Source organism: Gavialis gangeticus, unplaced genomic scaffold (genome assembly GCF_001723915.1).
Source record: "Gavialis gangeticus isolate Ggan-Ray unplaced genomic scaffold, GavGan_comp1, whole genome shotgun sequence".
NCBI classification, from domain to species: domain Eukaryota; kingdom Metazoa; phylum Chordata; order Crocodylia; family Gavialidae; genus Gavialis; species Gavialis gangeticus.
The window spans coordinates 52,460,890-52,483,208 of NW_017729034.1; the positions used below are offsets into that span (position 1 = coordinate 52,460,890).

The window sequence follows — 22,319 nt, forward strand, 5'->3', positions numbered from 1 at the left end:
TGTCCCCCCCCCCCCCCCCGCAAGAACAGCTTTTCCCAACTGCTCAGCTGGTCTAATGAAAGGTACCACGTTTACCCCCCACCCCAAAAGGAAAAGCCAGCAAAAGGCGCCACCAATCCGAGAAGGTTGAGACCCGCTGCCCCGAGCTTCAGGTGTTAAACCTGCCCTGGTGCGAGTGCCACATTTCCCAAGCAGCTGCTTTATTGTTTTCTGGGTTTTTCAGATGAAGGCAGTTCTTTTTCACCCAGCGGGGCCTCCTGTTGTGGAACTGGTTGGGGGCCGTGAGAGCTGACCCCTTGGCCAGGTTCAAAAAGGGATCAGATGCGTTTTGGGAGGAAAGGGGTATCAGTAGCTGTTTGAGCAGGGGAACTGGGGAGACAGCCTCTGAATCAGGACTTCCTAGACCTTAAATGCTGGAGGCTACAGGTGAGGGAGGACCAGTGGAAAAAACTATGGTCGTACCCAGTGCACGCTCCCTTTCAGCATCCACGCTCTGCCACTGTGGCACAGGGCTTAAGGGACCATGTTACTTATTGCTTATGGGACCGTGGGCCAATGCCCACTAAGAAACGCTATAGGCCCCCCATACAGGGAGGCCACTGGGTGAGCAATGGTTGATTCCTTGGGACAAATCAAAATATAACAGGTATGGGCGTGAGGTCATAGGTTTAAAGTGAGCGCACCAAGAGGGAACGCTAAGCAGAGCACACCAGACAGTGCCCACTGGCCCTCAAATGAGTCCAAGGAGCCAGTCGACACTGTCCAGTGAAACTCTGCCTGGAAATGGGATTGGATCAGGGACAAGAAAGTGGCCACGCAGCCTCCAGGGGTCCTCTGGGCCATGGCCTCGTTTCTGATGAGGTGAATGGCTAGATTGGCTAGCACCAGGAGGAGGTCCCAGGCCTTGGTGGGGTTGCGGATGGGGAGTGCATAAATAGGGGAGGGGAATAGTGCAGCTAGAACCTCAACAAGAGCATCTGGAGGAGGCGGTGAGGGGGCTGCAGCCTGGTACACTCCAGGTAGGCATGTGCCAGGGTCTCCCTTTGCTCACTGAAGGGACAGGTGTTGGGAGTGTCCATGAAGCACACCAGGTACATGCCCATGGTGATGGCTTTGTGAAGGAGCTGTTAGCTCAGGTCTCCAGTGGTTTATGGGGTAAACTAAATCTCCTGGGCAAGATTAATTTATTGTCTGACTCAGTAAATGGCACTTCTTATGTTCTTAAGGAAAATAACCAAGAAAGGGGAGAAGCTGGAGCCTAGTGTGTACACCTCCCTCATTGCGTGGTTCAACTACACTCTATATCAGGAACAGCAGCCTCCTGGCAACACAAAGGTGTGCTGCCTGCTTAGCAACATCATGGCCATTACTGGTGTGAGGTACCATGCATCCATGTGTCACGCAATACATGGAATTCTGACACATGCTCTTTGCAGGTGATTGCACCCTTATGTGGTGTCAGAAAGTTGTACAGTGCTGCATGAAAAGTCTGCTTTTATTTCAGCATAACAATTCAGTTAGTTCAATAGCCAGTTTGGAGTTCTTGTTCTGCAATGCTCAGTTTTTGGGTATTAATACAGCACTTAAATTTTGCCTATTTTTTCTCCATATGTGGAAAAAATAATTATGGAGTATAACTTACATACATCTTTTAACATTCTTCCTTCTAAGTGTAACCCCCATCGGTCCACCAAGTCTGGCAGAAACACATGAGAGGTCTTTCTCAGCAGTTACTCCTTAGCTTTGGAACACCCTCCTTTGTGAAGATCGCCAAAGTGTGTGCCTGGGCATCTTTCAGAAGTGCTGCAAGATCTGTTTGGGCAAGCATTTATCAACCAAAGCCAGGCTGAGGTGGTGTTTAGTGGGTCTTTGCTTTATTACGTTACTTTTTAAATTTATTCTAGTTGCTCTTTAAATTGTTTCCCTTACTTTAAGCTGCCCTGAGCCTTGTTAGAAGGGTGGTATATACATTGCATAAATAAACAGATGCTATGTTTTCATTGCAAGGTCTCTGTGTACTTTAAAATAGATATTTAGAATCTGAAGAATATCAAAAGGGTATTGGGTTATCTTACAAATAATTTGGGTCTTGCACTGGATATCATGTCACTTGTACACAGTACACAGGATGTCATTTATATTTAAATATTTCCACTTTATGTTGGAGTTGGTTTTGTGCATTTGGCAGCACAAATGACCCTTTAGCCATCAGAGTTCAGATTAAAAGCAGGCCTAAAAATTTACCTTTTTCCTCTTCTGTGTTGCTTTTATTAATTCTGTAAAATGTATCATTAATAAAGAGAAGGGAAAGAAGTCTCTGTGTATGGGAGATTTGAGTGAATGTAACACTTGCAAGAGATTTCCTTGACAATCTGGGTGATTTCTGCCTATGTATATGATGGGTTTGGTATTCTCAGGAACAGGAAACTTTTAAGTCCATACCACTGCAATTTAACCCTGAACTGGAAATGGCCATGACAAACTCATTCTTTGCTCTCTTCCTCTAAATTGTCAACTAGGGTGCCAATGTGTAACAACTGTGGTTGTGCTTGTTGTGAGCTTGTGGCCCATGTGGATTTAACTTCATCAAGGCCACCTGCTTATTTCACATGGCCCATCCAGCAACCTGAAAAAAATTACTCAAAATATCTCTGCCACTATAGACTCCTGGGCCTGGTTTGAATCAGCAACTGGGGTGAAACAAGAACAAACAAGGGCTATTTTGTTTTATTGTAATAAAGACTAACAATTAGCACCAGACTATGATGATACAGACAGCTCATGGTTGGGTCATGTTGGTGACCAGTGAGCTCGGTTTGAAAACGGGATTGCTGGAGAAATGCTGGTAGCAAATATGAAGTAGTAAATCCCATTTAATAGTTTTATTTCTGGCTTAGGAATCAGCAGAGTTCCATGATTATACTCAGAAGAATCATAGCTTTTATTTTCTGCACCTGCACACGCTACATGCATGTGCAGCTTTCTTGTGGCTGCCTATAAAGCTGAGGATCTAATTTCCATGGTAACCTACTGAGCTGCAATTTTGAACTGCCTGGAATTTTGACAGCCAGAGAGGTTTTTAATAAGGACCTCATTGTGAAAGGCACTGAGCATTTGCAGCTCCTAAATGATTTTTGAGGGGAGAGCTTACTGGCATTTAGCATGCCTCACTGTCAGGCTTGCAAAAAGAGCCTGAGATAGACATGCATGACACTTCTCCAGTAGTGGCACTTAAGATCCAGAAGTGGCTTGGCTGCAAAAAGCAGAGCGTAGGTAGCCTTCAGCTACCAAAGTCCAAAGTTGTGATCCAAAGAATTCTGTCCAGCCGCTGCTTAACCTTGGCAGCATCTAACCCTTTCCTCTTCTTTTTGATCTGAATTTTCCCTAATCGCAGCCCCCATGAGTCTTGCACTCCTTTCTGCAAAGCAGCCCATCTTCAACAGGAAGGGTAATTGTCCCAGACTTCCTTGCTGCCTAACAGGAAAGGCACTCTACTAGGAGTGGGGAAGATGTGAGTTAAATTCCCTCAGGCTGAGGAGGCCATTGGACCTGGGTCTCTTGCTCTGTTCATGAGTGATTATATAAAGGTGCACACCTGCTGCAACCACTACCACTGCTTGTGTTCTAGAAGGAAAACATCTACCTCTGGGGTTTATATTCCCTTCTTGGGGCCAAACACCGAGAAGTGAAGTGCTGTGGTGCCTAGTTATTGGTACCCCTATCTTTTATTGAAAGTAGACCTGAGTTGATACTATCACTCTACAAATTTTCACCAAATAAAAAGATTAAATTAACATTCAATAATATGGACAGAGTCCTTCACTGCCATCCTTGCAGAATGTAGAATTCTGTTTTACATCTGCCTCCTCTGCAGGTATTGGAAGAAATTAATATTTTTTCATTTACTGTAATGTTGCCGAATTTGTCTGATGAATTAAGATCATTTTCTATCCTAGCCTAATTGCCTAGTGGCCATTCCATTCCCTTCCTTCCTGCAGGGTTTATTAAAACAAACCAACTATGATTCTCTACTGCCTTTGGTATCTTGCCTAAACTGGCTGCAAATTGCTACCCAGTCATAATTCTCCATTCACTCACCCCACTGATCTTGTTTTGGAAATTACAAGCTACTTAAGATCAGCACCCAAGGCTCATAACACGGCAAAGCAAGGCAGCATGTCCTAAAGCATTAGTATCTGGAATAGACACATTGGAATGCTCAGTGCAGATCTGGAGAGGGCTTGAAGCTGAAGAGATGATTTAATTATCATAGAGTTAGTGGTGGAGGATGAATGTTTATGAATATACATATAGGTAGCACATTTCATTCCAAAGGATCCAAGGATTCCAAGGAATCCAAAAGATTCACTAACTGATGGCACAAGTTAAGAGCTATATCCTTCAGGCTTCAACTGGTTTTTATTTTGTTCTTACTGGTGCTTCTCGATGTTCCTACCACCATAACAGAAGCAATAATAGTTGCTCAAATCTGGAGGCTTACCTTGCTCAATTTTGCAAGTTGGAGTAACTTCCTTGTGCTTAATGGGGCTATTCCAAGATTATTAACATACCACTTAAATTGGACTCCAGACCTTGGTGCTCTTTATCTAGTTGGTGCTTGAAAGTCAATGAGAGTTTGTTTGAGAGAGGACTTGGAACAAAATTAGTAAGGACTTTCAAATAGCTGGTAATGTGCGCTTGCCTCTTTGGTTTAATTTTGTGAATTTTTATGGTAGACATTACACAAAACAGCTGACAAAGCTTGTCTGCAGCAGTTGTAATGATAGATCAACTATAAAATGAATATGGAATGCTCCTAGGAAATTAATCTCTCTCAGCTATGTACTTGTTTGTACTGCTGAAAGGTTGGCCTGTATTACTCTGTCATCTTCAAGAACTGATGCAAAGAAGAGAAGAAAACCAAAATAAATAAAAAAACAACCAAGATATACTATTATTTGGAAGTATATATCATATTTTACTAAAGCTATACGTGACACAAAGGACCAGCATTTAACAAGTTGTGTCAATATACTCCTGTGAGTTAATGATCTGGACTGCCCTCTGTAGTTTGATCAAAAGTGTATCTTCATGATGTGGTTTTAATAATTAAAAAAAGTAATTATTCTGTGTTCATCAGAGGGTGTAAATAAACCACTAACAAGATCCCAGTGATCTGTAAACATATCCTAAGATTGCCCATAACAAATCAGCAGTATTTGCCTGAAAACCATGCTAGGTTAATACATGATGATGATGGATAATGCCATTATGTTTCCGTGACTTGCTGTTGCTGCTGGCTGCATCTAAGCCGTCTTAAGAGAAAGGAAGTGGGAGGGTTTCTCTAGAGTAGACCAATCAAATTGGCCGAGCAGTCCTTGGAGAAGAACTTTGTCTCTGTGGGGAACCTGAATTGGGTTTGTTTTGTTTTGTTCTGAGTTTCCCTTGCAACCAAAAATGAGATGCAGGGAGGGATAAATTTTGATCCATTACTACTTGATGACTCGTGTTTAGAGCAAGGCAGAAGTAGTAGCCTTTCTGTGCTTCCTAATACAGTTTGGCACAATCTATATTCTTGCAGTTTTATTTACCCACTTTATTTTTCTAAGCAGTAGCAATATGCTGCTATTAAATCCTTAATGTCTGAAAAGAGGTTTAAAAGAATGCTTTAAAAACAAAGATTTTATTATGACCGTTATTGAAAATGATGATATAACCAAGCCATAAGATCAGACCGAAGAGCAGAAAATAGCCTAAAATTATCATAAGCATTCTGAAAACAAATTTGCCTTAAATCTGATTTTTTCCAGTGTGTACCTTCTCAGAGCACAACTACTCCTGCTTGTAGATTAAATTCTGTTGATAAAAATGTAAGAAATACAAGACAATACTTCTGAGCTTGTGAGAGAGCAAGTAGTTCTGACATTACAAAATAATGCTGATGGACTCCCTAACAACTCCCCTCCCTTATTCTCTGAATGTGTATAGCCAACAAAGTGAGTGCAAGGTTTATTAGACAAGTGATCTGAGGTAATGTTGATGATAATGAGTGAGCCAGACTCAGAACACTAAAGCAATGTTTGTTCAAATCAGTTCTCATTGCTTTACCATTTCACTGTGTTGCCATATTCTTTGTACCAAAATATTGGCACGCACATAAAAGTATTAATGAACTACTGGCTAATCTTTCAAAACCCTGATTTATATGTGCGAGACAGAGCTTTGTCTCATTTTATAATGAACAATTTGGAAAAACAACTTTGGGGCTAAAATTGAACAAATAGTATTATAGCAATTATTGGAAACATAGAACCTGCCACATCTTACCTGGCCAGTCACACTTGTGAAAGGAGCTTAAAACAGTGTTAGATAAGAAGTGGCTTACTTCTACTCTGCCCAAGTATAAATGACATCACAAGGTGAAAATTAGAAGGGGACTTAAGTATAAGTAGAGACCGACCCAAATCAAGGAGGCAGGCAGCTGATTTTGTAGGCAGATCACAGGGCTGGCCATCGTTTTTGCTGGCTTATTGTAGTAGGGCCCCTCACTCACACCTCTGATTGATTGAGGGGCCCCAGCAGCTTTCTCCAGGCTGTGCCACCTGTACTAGCATGAAAAGCTAGGACAGCACCAGGCTGGTGAAAGGCACCTTGTTGGGCACCAGGATTGTCCTGTATTCGCATGCAATGCCCCATGAACAGGGCCGGCTCATCTTGTGGCCACAGCAGGCTCTGCAGCTAAGGGGCCATGCCCCGGTCACCCCCCGCCACCTGCGCCATGTTTAAAGGGCTCGATGCAGGCAGGGACCCCCTTCCCGGCTGAGCGGGAGAGGAGTTCCTGGCTTCGCCCCCACCTCTGGACCCGGGTGGGGGAACCCAGGCATACCCAGCCTGTGTTGCCCCCACCCTGTGCCCCCCACAGCGCAGCCCACGTGTGCACAAACTGTTCCCAACTATTTTATTTTGGTGAGTTTATACTGCAATGAACTGCAATTTTAATTTTTCAATGGATCAGAGGGCCCCAAAACTGTCTCTTGCAAGGGGCCCTAAAAAATTGTGGGCCGGCCCTGCCCTTAATAGTCTCATGCCAAAGTGATTCACTGGGAACAATAACTATAGCTAATCATTTCTAAATCTAAAGAAGGGGCCAAATCCTGCTGCCTCAGGGGGTAGGTCACAGGATACTCCAGTTTGAGGAGGGAGAGGAAAATTATAAGAATTGACTTTGTCCACACCTTTGTCAACACTTCTTGCTTTGTCTAGAGCAGTGGTCTCCAACCTTTTTAACGTGAAATCACTTTTTGAAGTAAAGGGGCACAGGATATACTGTGCCTGCCTGGTGCAGGGCTGCTTCTGGGTCTGATTGGCCTGTCCAGGGCCATCTATTAGTCACTTATTCTTAAATTCCCTTAGTGTTCAAAAGGACTAATCACTCAAGGGGCCATAGTGCTGCAATCCTGTCCTCTCCTTTGCCCCTACACATCATGGTAGCTGTCTTAGTCACATGCCAAGCAGTGCTGTGTGACTGAATAAGCCTTGCTTTGGCTTTGCCATGCTTGCCTGCTGTAAATGCAACACAAGGCTTCAAAAACTGAACTGCAATGAGGCATGAACATCGGGATTTGTCAGGATTCATAGAACATGGGCTGCTGCTTTCATTGCCTTGCCTGGCTGACCGTCTGCTAGATATTATGGAGAGAGACCATATGAGTGTAGCTGCAAGGTCTCCTAGCAATATATCTAACAATCCTTCTGGCAAAAGCAATTTCTGAAGCTGCCAATCCTTTGCTGGTTTCTGCCTATGAAGTAAAAAAGCTTTTTGATTTTTTTTCTAGTGGATTTGACCAATTACACATATAAATACTTTTCTGACATCTAAACAAAGCCTCTCCTTTGCTTGGTGTGATTCTGGATGTGTACAGAAGCATAGTAGGATGCTTACCTGTCTGTTATAAAAATCCACGTTCATCTTTGGGCCAAATTTGTTTACTGTTTGAAAAATGATAGCATTCTTGAAAGCATGTAAGTAATCGCCTCTGGTGGAAAATATCTGCAATACATTGGGATTTTTTGTGACTAGAAGGTAATGTGTGTGGCTTTTGAATTGTAAACTACAGTAGCTGTATGCAAGGGTTCAGTTGATGTTCTAGTAAGAGATATCAAGGACTTTGTTCAGCTTCTAAAAAGACCTAGCGAGCTGACTAATTAGCTCTGCAGCAAACATCTCAGTGCCTACACATGTGGCCCTATTAAGCTACAGTAAACTAATAAACTCTGCTGCAAGTTAGTAGTTGTAAATACAAGCACTGTCCTGTGGTGGAGTTTTTAGTGCATCACAACTCACGTGTAGACACTGATGTGGCTAGCAGGGGCATGAGGGTACTTCAGCGCCTGCCAGCTAGCCCCACACTGGAGCACCCTTGTGCCCCAGCCAGCCTCTGCAACGTGTGTGTTGAGCTGGGTCAGAGTAGCCCTGGGCTGGGAGGCTGACCCCCCAGGTCCCCTAACAGTGGGGGCTGCTCTGACTCTACTCAACATCCTGTGGTCCTGAGTGCACATATATACATGGTGCCTGGGAGTAATAACCTGGTGGAGTTTATTGCTTCACATTAATAGCATTTGTAGATGTGTCCAGTGAGATCCAGAAAGGGTCTGTAGAGTTGCATACTGCTCCATGACTAAAGTTTTTGTTCTTCTTGGTCATTTATGTCTGTGTTGAACCAGATGATCATCACTACAGGTAGAAGACATAAAACACTTTTTAAGGCGTTAAGCACTGTTTTTTTCCCCCCTGAATGAACCTGTACATCTTTTCCATATCATTTTTAGTCTAAGAAACTGACAGTAAACTGAAAATTAAAAATAAGAGACATGCCAGGAAGATCCTATTTTATCTTCTTGTTAGAAGTCTTGCAGACTCTCTGTGCTGTATTTAATCTATACCTAGCACCAATCACTATATACCTCAGCTATCTGGGAGTAAGGATTATATAGCTCTTTTTTTTGGGGGGGGTGCTGATTTGTTCCTAGCGGACACCCCTTCAGGCCTTTAGCACCAGACAGTACCTGATCATGTTTATCATGCTTCCCTTGTTACAGTTTCAGTCTAGGGGAAGACTGAGATTCATTAGGCTCATTTTGCTCTAAGAATATCCACAAGCCATTGTCTCCCATCTCTAGGGCGTGTTTGTCTCAGACAACCATTTGTAGGCTGCAGACATGTATTTCTTTATGTGAGTTTTCAGCATTACAGTTCTGGCTCATCCAGATTTTTGTTGTTGCTGTTGTTGTAATGGGCAGGTTGTTACAAAATTGCTGTAAGACTTTACCCTCCAAAGCATAAAATCTACTCTCCTTCCCTTTAGCTTGGTGGTTCTGAAGGAACTCGTTCTCCCTTCAAAATCAGTTGCTTGTGGCTGAGCAAGGAAGTTGAAGTCTGTAAGGTTGGCCTACCCAAGGCCTGGAAAATAACATCAGCTGCTTAGATTTTGTCTTGTTTTGCCCATTGGCTGAGCTGTAACAGAATTTGGGGGGCCTTGGAAGTCTGTTTTCTGCTTGGCCCAGGAGTTAGTGCCATAGTTTTCCTAGTGTAACTTGTTTATTGACAATGCATGCAAAAACCTGTTCCTTTTACCTGGGATGGTAACACGTGGCACCTGAGTCAGCTGTCTCATGTCTCTCTTTAGTAGAGAGCACAGTGTGAAGTCCTTAAGTCTCCTCTTTCTTTTCTGCTTCTTGGGAAAACCCCTAGTCCCAGGTTTACATTGAGATCACAAGGTCTTGATAGGTGAACCTGAATATTAACCCTTGTTTTGTACAGCTGTTCTGAGCAAGGTGACTTCATCTTAAACCATCATTAGTCAGGCTCCTTGGCCATGGAGAATCAAAACTATTGTTCAGCCAAGAATGGCTTTTGCTTCAATACTAATTGTGGGTAGAATGGCTTTTGCTTCAATACTAATTGTGGGTTTTGAATGCTGTTGACTTTCTCTGGGGTTCATACTGGCATTATTTCTAGTTGCAGTGCTGTTCAAGTAACTGCCCCACAATTCTTGGCACAACTTCCAGAAGTAGTGTGTTCTGAGATGACTCTAGGCTGCAGCAGATTTGCCTTTGTGACACCATAAAACCCCAATAGGAGTTCCTTTCCCCCTGCGCTTGCAGACATGTGGCCCAGGAATCCCCTTTGGATTCTGGGTTACATGTCACATTGGCATCTTCTGGCCCAGAGCACATATGTCTAGGAGATGCCCAGGGTGCACTTTCAAGCTGCTACATCCTGGTTTTGGGGGCAGCATCTGGAGCTGTTGTCTGACGGGATAGGGCCCTTGAAGCCCCAGGAGTGGCAGGGGCTTGACTGTGGGGTAACGTTGAAGTCTGTTGAAACAATTGGGACTGAAACCTGCCTGATCCGACTGATCAGCAAAAACAATGTTAGACTGAACTGGTATTTGCACCGGTGAAAGCAAATCTAACCCTAATGGTAGCAAGTACAAGTCATTTAAAGTCCTTTATAACCAGGAGGTGAAGGAGTCCTATGCTGTTTTTAACATGGGTCAGGTATCCAGGTTGTAGCCATATTGGTCTAGAGGAAAAAGGAATCAGAACTCATGGTAGAGGTGATATCTTTTATTTGACCAACTAGATTTTTGCCAAAAACAGTCTTTAATTGCAAGCTTTCGGGCACAAGCACCCTTCTTCAGGCATAAGAAAAAAAATTGTAAAAGTTATCCTAGGTAGAGTGAAATTCTTTTGTTGCAAGGAACTGGGAAAGACCATACCAAGGCAGAATGTTTACAACACTATGAATTCTTATTTGAAATCTCTGGGTTTATCTTGTGAATCATGTTTGCATACCTAAGAGCCCATGGCACACTTGAAAGTATCTCAAGGTACCCTCACTGAGAATCACTACCCTAGGCACTCAGCTATTGGGACTAAAACAGGAGAGTCCTTCTTGTTCTTTCCCTAGTCTTACACTCAGATGCATATGTGCCTAGCCATGCATATACCTGGCCAGTGCATCCCTTATTGCGTATGCTCAGCACATGCATATTTATGTGTCCATACTACAGGGTTAGTAGAATTCCAACTTTTGCTTAAGTGACTAAAACACCATATGTGTGGCTAAAAAGCTGCCATTTAGATGAACAAAGGGAACTTGATTTGCACCTGTAGTTCTCCCCTGCTTTCAGTGAATGCATCTGCTAGGCCTGTGTGAAGCAGCTAGTATTCGCTTCGGATTCAGATTTGGCTGATTTGGGGCATTGGCGACACATAGGGAGTGCATGCAGGTACACGTGCATGTGCACCCCCTGAGATTGGCTATGCACCCCCTGGAAGCACCAGCTGCAAAACCAGAAGTGCCACTGGAAGTGCACTTCTGGTTTCACTGGTTTTGCTGCTGGCTTGGCAATCGGCTGCTGGGGGACCCCCCCCATACACCTTAGGTGATCTGGTGCCCCCCCAGACTTGGGAGGCACCAGTTGCCCATGATTCAGGGGACAGTGATTCGATTTGGTGATTGGAATCACTGTCCTGAATTGATTCGGCTGAATCTGATTCAGAGACTTGGCCACTGCTGAATTGGCCGAATCTCCAAATCAAACAGGTCCTATCTCCTGCCCACTCTCCCAGCCCCGTTGATAGCTGCCCCACCTGGCAGCATCCCAGCTCTTAAAAAAAAAAAAAAAGAGCCCTGTACTCACCATCTGCTTCGAGGCTGGGGGTGGGGGGTGGGGGTTATCCCTGCTGCCCCCCCTTGTCCTACGCTGTGTGGGAGGCTCTGCCATGAGCCCCCATCCCCCACCCGCTCTCCCAGCCCCAGTGTCATAGCTCTTTAAAAAAAAAGGTCCCCTCCCCACTTCTCCAGCCCCCCCACTTACTGGCATGGAGTTCGGGTCCAGCTCCCTGCAGTGGCGAGTGGGGACTGCTCAAATCTCCGAAGCTTTCTGAATCTTTTCCGAATCTATTCAGAGATCTTCGGATTGATTCAGACCTTTTTATTGGTCTCCTGATTTGATTTGGAGATTCGGCTGCCAAATCAGGCCGAATCTCCTCTGAATCGAATCAGCACCCGAAGCTTTGCACAGGCCTAGAATCTACACGGCACATGGACCCCGCTGCCCCTGCAGTGGTGAATCCTGGTTTGTCCTGTAGGCATCCACAGCTCTCTCCATTCATTTCCATGAGCAGCATTCTGGAGATTCAGCCTCTGGAGATGGCCCTCAGTTACACAGGAGGTGTGTAGGATCCCCACTTATACCCCCAGTGAGGAACTTCAACTTGTGCTATGACAGCCAGCTGCTCAGAATCCTACCTCCCTTGGACAAGCATGTCTTAGTAGGGTCTTTTTTTCCTGGCAGCTAGAGGTCTATCCAAGCAGAATGAGGATCCTCCTGCACCATAAATTTCCCAGTGGTTAGACCATGTACTTAGGAAATGGGAGATGTGGGGGTCTTGGACCCTGCCTTGGCATCAGAGGATTTGAATCCAACACCCCTCCCATCGCAGCTCTATGCCTTAAATCCCAAATACAGGGCATATATGGTTCTGAGACTTCTCATGCAGCTGACCTGCTAGGTAGCCAAGAGGGAACAAGTTATGGAACCAGGAGGAGAGCAAGGGAGATGAAGCTAAACACTGTAGTCTGAGCAGATGAGTGCTGTCCTGGCAGGGAGGGAAATGGACCCAAATATCCTCCTTTGCTGGTAGTTTTCCAAGTCTGCTGTAGTGTCTCAGTATCTGGAACTCTTTGCAGAGCAGGTACCTGTCTTCAAAGCAGGTGTTTATCCCAGGGATGTGTATTTCCTGCAAATGAAGCTTGTTTTTACTGTTTTCTGCAACCAAAGCACCTATTTCTAAGTTAGAATTATTCAAAGTTAGTAAGCCTAGTTTGCCCAGTCTCCAGACGGGGTGCATTTAATGTACTGTATATAGCCACAGGACTCTCTCTATTTTTTTTTCAGCCAGTTCTTGGGAAGGTTCCCCCCACAACGCTTTTTCCCCAGTTTAGATCAGGGGTCAGCAACCAATGCCTGCAGGCTGAATCCACTGGCCTGCAGTGGTGAGGGGGTAGAGGGGTGGAAGAAGTGGGGATTGGTGGCACAAGAGCCACAGTCCCCGAGTTCTCCCTGCTGTGTCAGGCCCCTCTACTGCTGAATTTCTTGCTCACCATAGGAATCAGCCACAGTCAGTGGTGAGGGTGAACAGAGGCTGCAGGCGGGGAGTGAGGTGCTGCGGAGGGGACTGTCTGTTTGAGGTGGAGGATGAGTCACCAAATGGCAGTGCATCTTAAGTGAAAGGTTGCCTACTCCTGGCCTAGAGTGCTAATCATCATTAACAGCATTATCCAAATTTCACAAAGCACAAAGTGTAACTGATGTTGGTGCACTGAGGTACAGTACAGCACATCCTCTTTTGAGTTTTTAAAAACCTGCTGACATTTAAGGAATGGGCATTTTTTATTTATCAGCAGAAACTATTAATATGCTGATAGTTCAGCATTATTCAGATCCTCTGAGCTCCTTGATAGGGCTGTGTGAAGCTTTGGTGCCTGATTTGATTTGGCAGAGATTCGGTCTAATTCGATAACTGAATCTCTGAATCCAAATTGAATCAGAGGACCCTTTAATTTCTCCAAATCGATTTGGAAAGATTCGGCGATTTGGACATAGACACGGCTTTAAATGTTTTTTCTACATACCTCTAGGTACCAGGCAGCTTGTGAACGCTGTGATGGTGGGGGACAGGAGCATGGGGAGCTCCCCAGAGCACTCAGCAGCAAACTCAGAAGTGGACCAGAAGCAGTTCTGGTCCATGTCTGGGTCCGCTGGAGAATGCGCTGGGCCTCCCTGCTGGCTCAGCCACTGGTGTCTCCTGGGTATGGGGAAGCACCTGTGGTTCCCCTGCAGCTGATCGCCGGGCCAGGGGGACACAGTGCGCTCCCTGGCAGACCTGGAAATACTTCTGGTCCACTTCTGGGTTAGCCACTGAGCACATGGAGGGCCCCCCTGCACTACTGTACGATGCTCCATCCGCCCCAGCATCACAGTGCTCACAAGTTGTGCTGCTACCTCAAGGTATGTAGAAAAAACTTTTAAAACTGTGTCTATGTCTGAATCACTGATTCTCTGAATCAGCACTGAATCTTCAGCTGAATTGAATTTGGATTCAGCTGAATTGAATCAGGGACAGTGATCTGAATCAACTAATCGAATCCCTGTCCCTGATTCAGATGGAATCCAAATCAAATAGGGCCCGCTTCACACACCCCTACTCCTTGACTCTATCAGACTTCTTTTCAGGACACTTAGAGATTGAAGAGGATGCCATTTAGTGGGGTCACATAATAGGGACCTCCCCTGTGACACTGCCCCAGATAGGACTGTCAGGCTGTGGTGGAGTTTGAAGACAATGGAACACGATAATGACCGTGTTGAGTCAAAAGATGAAAACGTGTTCCAATTAGAATCTTAAGAAGTAGGTTTGTAAGTGTCCTGGAGGAATAGTTATGACCACAGGGTGTGCCGTTTGGAAAGCCATGTGCTCCCTTCCTCCAGAAAACAGGTTAAGAAATAGTTTGTCTAATGCTGCACCCACAGCAGAATGCCTCCTTCGCAGAATATTCTTTGGATTTGAGTGCCTTTTACAGGTCACAGGGACCTGCATGGATAATAGTGTAATAATTCAGAAGGTAGAATCCACATGATAATCGTTGTAGACCCCCACGGTCTGTTGCAGAGGGTCAGGAGTTGGGCAGGAGGCACTTTGTCACAATTAGGTCCATGACTGTGCATTATGAGATGTGATCTAGTAGAAGGATCAGCAAGCAATGGTCCCTTACTCTCACCTGGCATCTCACTGCTTCCAGTGGGACTCCACGTGGCAGCAGGAGACTGCATTTATGGATAGGGATCATATGTTTACATCTAAAGTCAATGGGGCTCCAAAAGGGGGGGTGGGGGGTTAAAGCAACGTTGTGTCGGTGGGTTTCTTTGTAGGATCCCCTGATCTTATATGTTTTTGTCTTTCATCTCTGTCTCCTCACTGTTTTGGCAAACTATTTCACCATTGTAAGACTGTTTCAAACAGAAGTATGGAATTCAGATCCGGGTGGGGTCTGGGCAGTAGAAGTCACAGACTTAAGTTGATTTTCAAATGTTTTATTAATTAGCTTTGCCAAACAGATAATGGACTCCGGCGCTGCTTTGCTGGAACGTTCTGATGCAAGTGCCAGCCTTATCTGACAGAGAATGCCTCAGCCACAGCAGGTACCGCCGGGTTATGGCAACAGTTCAAAATAACATTTTAATTTTGTATGCAACAATGTAAACTTCAAAAATAGTAAACTCTTAACGGTTTTTCTCATTTTGTACATAGCGCGTGATCTATCACAGATAGAAATTTAATGGCGAACCAAAATCGCGTAAGTAAACATCCTGGTGCTTACAAGTGTCATAAAAAGCGTTACATTTTATGTAACAATCTGACATTTCTTTTCGTTTATACTCACAGTTATGGAGTAAAAGCAACTGGCAACTTGCCTTTTCAGCCTTCATTATTCTCATACTGTACATCACAAACCATGTTGCTCTAGCTTCATTTTTCATTTTAAGTAGGGTCTCTCCAGACCCAATTTGGCTTTCCTCTTTCTCAAACTGGTGTAAATTAAGAATAACTCCACACGGGGGTAAAACTTGTGCCAGTGAGAAGAGAATCTGTTCCGCAGGGCACAGATTTGCAGTCCCCGAGCTCTCTAACTTCCCACTGAAATTGATGGCTCATAGGGACTCTCGTTGACTTCAGTGGGAGTTTTGGGAGTGCTAGGGCTCCAGGACTGGGCGCCATCATTGTAAGACTATACAAGTAACTTGTGGCATGACCTGGTACTACACAAATAAAGACTAGAGTTCTGTAAAAGGCACTATATTTCTCTTGCATGATCTTCAGTGTGGATTGTAGTCATGTGCAGTATAAGGAGATTTGGGCTCTAGGCTGCTTCTCCTCTAATACTTTAGTGCAAGCCTTTTAGCACTTCTACCTTGTTTTTGTTCCAGCACAGCTCCACAGAATGACTTAAGAACATAAGTGCCATACTGGGCTAGACCAAGGGTCCATCTATCCCAGTATCGTGTCTCTGACAGCGGCAGGAGTGGATGCTTTTCAGGGAGAGCATATGAACAGGGTATATCTAGAGTGATGTACCCCCTGTCATACACTCCCTGATATCCACCATATATCCCTCCCTCTGCACTCTCTTTCACACACCCCCACCCCCCAGAAGATTTTCTTTTGGTTCTTTGAAAACTTTTAGAGTACAGCTCTGGTTAATAAAAATAAATGTGGGATGTAGCATAGCATTTATCGTAAATCACAGTGTGCAATGCATCATTCAGTATCTAATGTTCAAAACATCTTCCCTGCTTCTCATGAAAATTGATCTTTAAAATAACATACGCAAAGATAATCTGCCTATACTTTACATTCATTTAAAAAGAGCTGAGAGGTTTTTGTTTTGCTTTCTTTTTTTTTAAGTGGTACATTTAAGTGAAAGGTCTGATGTGAAAAAAGTGCAAGCAACTTGGACATGCCAAAACTTGATGTCTCTGACTGTATCATATCAAAACTGTACAGGTATGTACACCATATTGGACATATGTGCTTCTTTGCAAGAAAATATCTTTGAAACATAACATACAATGTTAATTATAGAGATTCAGTAAAAATAACATTAATGGGTGAAGGATGACATGGAGGGGCGGGTTCTTCTGCTTTTGTTTGGCAGTCCTGAAATGATGTCTCCATTCCCCTCGGGGATTTCTTCCTTCTTCCGCACTTTGAGGTGAGTGAGGATTTTCATTAGCCAGACATCCCATTCCTCTGGTAAAAGCAGCAGGAGGAAGCCCAGGCCAATGATGATGATGGCAATTACACGGACACTGTTGAAGACAATTTCACTCGTGTAGTGATCAACAACTGTATGGAACATTGAACTGATATTATTAAACAGGACAAAGTGTTAGGACAGTATCACACACATCCACACACACACTCACTCACTGCAGCATGTAGTACATTGATCTTAGCAAAGGCTGGATGCTAAAGCAGAGGAGTCTTGCTCACTCTGCAAGATTGGGTTATTTCACATGAAATGTTTGAGAACAACCCCTCTGGAGGCAGACTGGTAGGGTACAGTGCTCTCCTTGTTAGTATAACTTGGGCATTCAGAAACTGAGAGTACCCTAAGCCTGGAAACGCCAGAATTTGCATAAAGGCCCTGGAAAGGGATACCATCCATGCAGTGTGAATGTGACATAGCTGGTGTTTGGCAAACATCCAGTGACGCTCTTAAATTCCCTGGCTCAGATATACGTATTAGCATGTGCACAGGGCTGCTCTCATGCTAGTTAGGTTACATATTTTGGACAGTGGTCCTCAGAGTGGACAGGTCATAGACTAAGCATGCTCCAGAAGCAGTGTGGACAGAGCAAAAAAAAGCCCAAGGCAGAAAAGCAATTCTGTGATATCTGAACAGGAGGGGATGGGTTTTAATTTCTGGCTGTTCCTGCTCTCATGGGTGTTGAGGTTATGTTGTGATTTTGCATCAGTTTTTGTGGGAAAAGGACAAAGGCGAGTATATCTGTAGGGTTGGAGGGACCCAAGGAAGTCCTCTAATACAGCTGCTTGCTCAAGGCAGGATCAATCATGTCCATACCATCCCAGACAACTGTTTATTCCTATCCAGAATAAAAATGATCTGTCTCCATGAACAAGATCTACCTGGTGAATGCTCCCTACAAAGGTTGAGAACAACATTAAGCATAAATTATATTTTACTTGTTAAGGCAAGTAAGGGCTGGACTATTCATATTAAATATCTCCCAGGATGATGTCTGACAGTTTTATTGTAAGTAATTTAATTAATTCAAGCAGGTTTAACATTAGATGCACTCCTTTGATCTGGTGAAGAAAACATTCAGAATCATTAAGCAGCGTATTTGGGTGATCAGTTTTCATCTAATGTCAAGGATGAGTGACTTCAAATCAAGTTGATTTTTCAGTAATCGAGCTTCTGTAGAGGTCACTGCTGGAAATTCATATTTACTATATAATAATATAATACTTGCTACAGAAAAATATACAAAGGATACATATTCAAATAAAAAAAGAAGTTAAATGCCTACCTGCATTTACAGGTACACTCAGTACTATTCCAAGAGATATCAAGGTGGGATATGTAATAGCAATTCCAAAATTTAATATAATATTGAATGCTGGAATTAGAAAGAAAACCATCTTTAATTCTGAGATTCACAATTCTTGTGAAACAAAATCACTTTACAGTAGAAGATGTTTCCTTTGAACTATTTAGTGGTTTGTTTTCTCCCTCATGCAGTCTCTGCAGACACTGCAGGTAACTCCCATTAGGACTGCTGCACATTACCTACACAAAAAGGTCCCATTACTGCAATATGATCTGTCTGGGCTGTGCCCACTGTGCCAGTGGGCTTCTTTCAGTGGGACTATTTTCACAGGGATACTATCATAGGATAAGGGCCAGAAAGATCAGGATGATATGAAGGGGCACTGGTAGATCCCCTTAGCAGTCCCCCCTCACCCTACCCACACGTCCATTCTGTGCTTCTATTCCAAAATTTAATTTCTCAGTAAAAGACATACTCAGCAAAACAAACTTTTGTTTCCAGACATTTTTGTATAACAACTGCTTGTGGATGATGGTTCCCTGTGCTGTAAATCTGAACTGTGATGATGTTCAAACTGTCAGGCATTTGATAAACAACATTTCATTTTAATACTACACAGAATAAATACAACTCATGACAAATAAATGGGTCTTGTGGGACAAATTCATCTATGGTCTAACTTCTGTGATGTCAGTAGATCTACGCCGGGGTTGCATCTGGCTAACTGTGTTCTAATTCTGTTCTGCTGATAATAACTATTTACATCGTTTCTTTCACCCCACAGCATGCCAAACGCTTTGCAAACTGTGGGCCAAACTGCACTCTTTCCTCAGACACCGCTCCTATTCACCACTTGTAACTAAAATGCAGCCACTTCTGGAATGGAACATGACAGCTTATTAAAAAGCATGTAGTTCTACACTATTATCTAGGATGATAAAAGGGAAATATTTCTCCAGCTGAAACTGAAAGTGACATTCTAGGTGGCAAGGTGCAGTTAACCACATTAGCAGTTGGCTGTGGCACCAAATTAACTTTGATAATCTTGCAAAGAGTACATTTAATGATTGCAGATAGTCAAGGTCAGCTTTTTACCTCCTGTTCTTTCAGTAGCAAAGTACAGTATTAACTAAAGTGAAGAGTGCCACCTACTGAACACCAGCAGTATTGCAATACACTGGTGTTTTTCTGGCATTTCCTGTTCAGTTAGGGAACAGACACTGTTAATGTCAATGGGAAGAGTCAGCCTGACTTAATTGCTGCTTGGGTGATGCCCTGCCTGAACAGCCTAAGCCTGGTAAGTTAGGCAGGCCTCACAAGCCTGCCGTGCTATCCTCTTCCAACATGAGCATATTCCACTAGAACACAGGCTTTTTTCACTTGAACTCATGCAATGGAGTTTGAGAATGTGAATTACACTAAACTTTGTGGCTTCACTCCAGTAATACTTTCTCCTGATTGTGCTGCTTATTAATGTGATCTCTACGGCCATTACTGGGAATCTGTGTGACAGCACCAATCACAGGGGTAGGCTCTATGTTTGTGCACGTGAATCATCAAATCGTAGAATCATGAGTCAGAATGGACCTAGACAGATCATCTAGTCCGACCCCCTGCCATGGGCAGGAGGGAGCACTGGGGGTGGCAGGGGTCATAAGACCCCAGCCAGGTGCCTATCCAGTCTCCTCTTGAAGATTTCCAGGGAAGGTGAGAGCACCACCTCTCTGGGAAGCCTATTCCAGGCTCTGGCCACCCTTACAGTGAAGTAGTTCTTCCTAATATCTAACCTAAACCTATCCTCCCTCAGCTTGTGGCCATTGTTCCTGGTGACTCCAAGGGGGGCCCTCATGAACAGACTTTCCCTGAGTCCCTGCTGGTGGCCCCTGATATAGTTGTAGGCAGCCACAAGATCCCCCCTCAGTCTCCTCTTGCGGAGACTGAAGAGATTCAGGTCCCTCAGCCTCTTCTCATAGGGCTGGCCACGGAGGCCCTCAACCATATGAGTGGCCCTCCTCTGGACCCTCTCCAGGTTCTCCACGTCCCTCTTGAAGTGCGGTGCCCAGAACTGGACACAGTACTCCAGCTGCAATGAAAGAGGTCCCTGGATGACTTCTTAAGCTAAGCTTTTTTATTGTACAGAAGTAACAGCATTTCAGAAAAATTAGACTTCCAGTGGCAGCCTAGCACTCTCCAGTATCACTGAGGGGTATGCACTGATGACATTTACTTACTCAATAAGAGAATTGAAAATCCACAAAGGTTTCCCCAAGGAATGACATCAAAACCACTCCAGTATTCCACTTTGGTAAAGTAAAGAATGACAGGAATACAAGTGACGAAAAGGACATTGAAGATACCCAGTACAGACAAGAATAAGGCGGCTTCTCCAAATTTAGCGCTTCCCAGGAGAAGTTTGAACAGAACCTGCAAAAGAAATATAAATGGATTTTGCTTTATCTCACTTCAAAACACACCTGGTGAGATGACCCTGTTTTGTTCCAGCTTTGCACTAATGGAAAGAGAGTGTCTGTTGTTAATACAGTATAAACTATGTATATGGTGGAGGCTTAACACATTTTGGCTAGGGACAGAAGTGACACGCAAACTGATTTAAGTCACAGAAACTGGTTTAAACTTGTAACAGAACAGGAGTTCAAGTTCACATAAACCAGTTTCAAAATGGCTGAAACTGGTTTAAGATAAACCTGGTTCAACGTAGTATCAGATTTAACTGATTTGTGTCAAACCAATTTATGGAACTTCTATCCAAGACCCCTTCCTGGTTCACAGTCCCCCAGCCTCCCAGCATTTTGCAGCCCTGAGCTGGGCTGTACTGTCTGCTCCAGAGAACAGAGCTGGCCTTACCCCTCTGCTCCCTAGCTGGAGCAGTGAGGGCTGGCTCACTGGCCGGCTCACTAGGAAACCCCTGCTGGGGTCTGGGGCCAGGAAGTTGGGTTAAACTCACCTTCTCCCGAGTATAGAGCTACCCTGCCCTGCTGGCTTACTTAGTGCTGGCTGTGACTGTGGACTACAAATCCCAGAGGCAACTGGAAGCAGGAAGAGGAAGTGATGAACAACCCTGCAGAGTCCTGTTACTGTGAGTGGAGACAACCTGAGCAGGGTGTGGGGCCTGGGATGCAAGGAAGCTGGTGGCGAACTGGCGGTGGTGGTGGGGGTGGTGTGCCAAGCGGCCGGATGTGCTGGATTCTCCAGGTGAGCGAGTGGCTGGACATGAAGCTAGTGGCAGCATGGAGTCACCATTGCCACTCCATCCGGCTCTGCAGGGCCCCCCAAAGCGCGGGACCCGATTCATACCCACCCCCTCCCTTCCCCCCGACCCAGGGATGGCTCTGGCTGTGAGTCTGGACTGCAAATCCCAGAGACCTTGGGGGCAGCAGGAACAGGAAGTGGACACAAAGCCCATACTGGCTACGTGCCAGAGAGCTGTACTCTAGTGCCCCACGGCTTCTGGCTTGAGCCACTACAGACATGTGGCTGCATTTCCTGAATCAAAAATGAATGCCTGTTCATTTGCTTATTGGTTCATTCTTTGCAGCTTAGACTAACCTGCAAAGGCTGGATCAATTCAGCCTCAGGCTTTTTGACTCTCTGTACTTAGCCTTTATCTTGTTAACAGGAAGAAAGAAGTTTCTAGAAGGGATGGTGGCTTCTCCAATGGAGGCTCTTCATTCCATTTTTCTTTGCGCTCTTTATAAAATGTGGATGTGAACACACACATCTGCATGCACATACATACTCATATATATATGTATATAAATTAAAAGAATTGGGGTGGGAGGGAGGGGGAAGAAATGTGTGTGACCTCCCCTGGGAAGTTTGTTCGTTGCTTCTCCAGGCTCTGAGCTTGCATGAGAGGTTTGGGTTTCTTATAAGACTAACCAAAACTCTTCATTCCCCAGCTTTTCCCTAAAATGAACTCACAGTCTTAATTCTAATTTAGCAGCATTTGCTGTTTAGGAATTATGTATGTATAAAATGCCTTGTACCCCTTTGGGAGCTCTCTAAATGTGACGAAATAAATAGAGCAGTAGTCTTGATCTGGAGAAAGAGGTGGTGATATTTTATATTTGGATTATTATTACATCCCAGGGG

At 44.3% G+C, this 22,319-nt stretch overlaps 1 protein-coding gene across 3 annotated transcripts in view; it reads right to left on the reverse strand.

Moving 5' to 3' along the window:
• Positions 1-15,148: 15,148 nt before the first annotated feature.
• Positions 15,149-22,319, reverse strand: part of SLC35F3 (solute carrier family 35 member F3) — a 363,020-nt gene continuing 355,849 nt past the window's right edge. For 2 of the 3 annotated variants that reach the window (XM_019527341.1, XM_019527343.1), the window contains 3 exons: positions 20,438-20,630; positions 18,186-18,275; positions 15,149-16,977 (listed from right to left, as the gene is read on the reverse strand). In XM_019527341.1, the coding sequence (XP_019382886.1) occupies positions 16,733-16,977; positions 18,186-18,275; positions 20,438-20,630 (528 nt within the window). In that variant the 3' untranslated portion in view covers positions 15,149-16,732. The remainder of the gene's footprint in view (positions 16,978-18,185; positions 18,276-20,437; positions 20,631-22,319) is intronic. The other variant, XM_019527344.1, reaches the window with a different exon arrangement.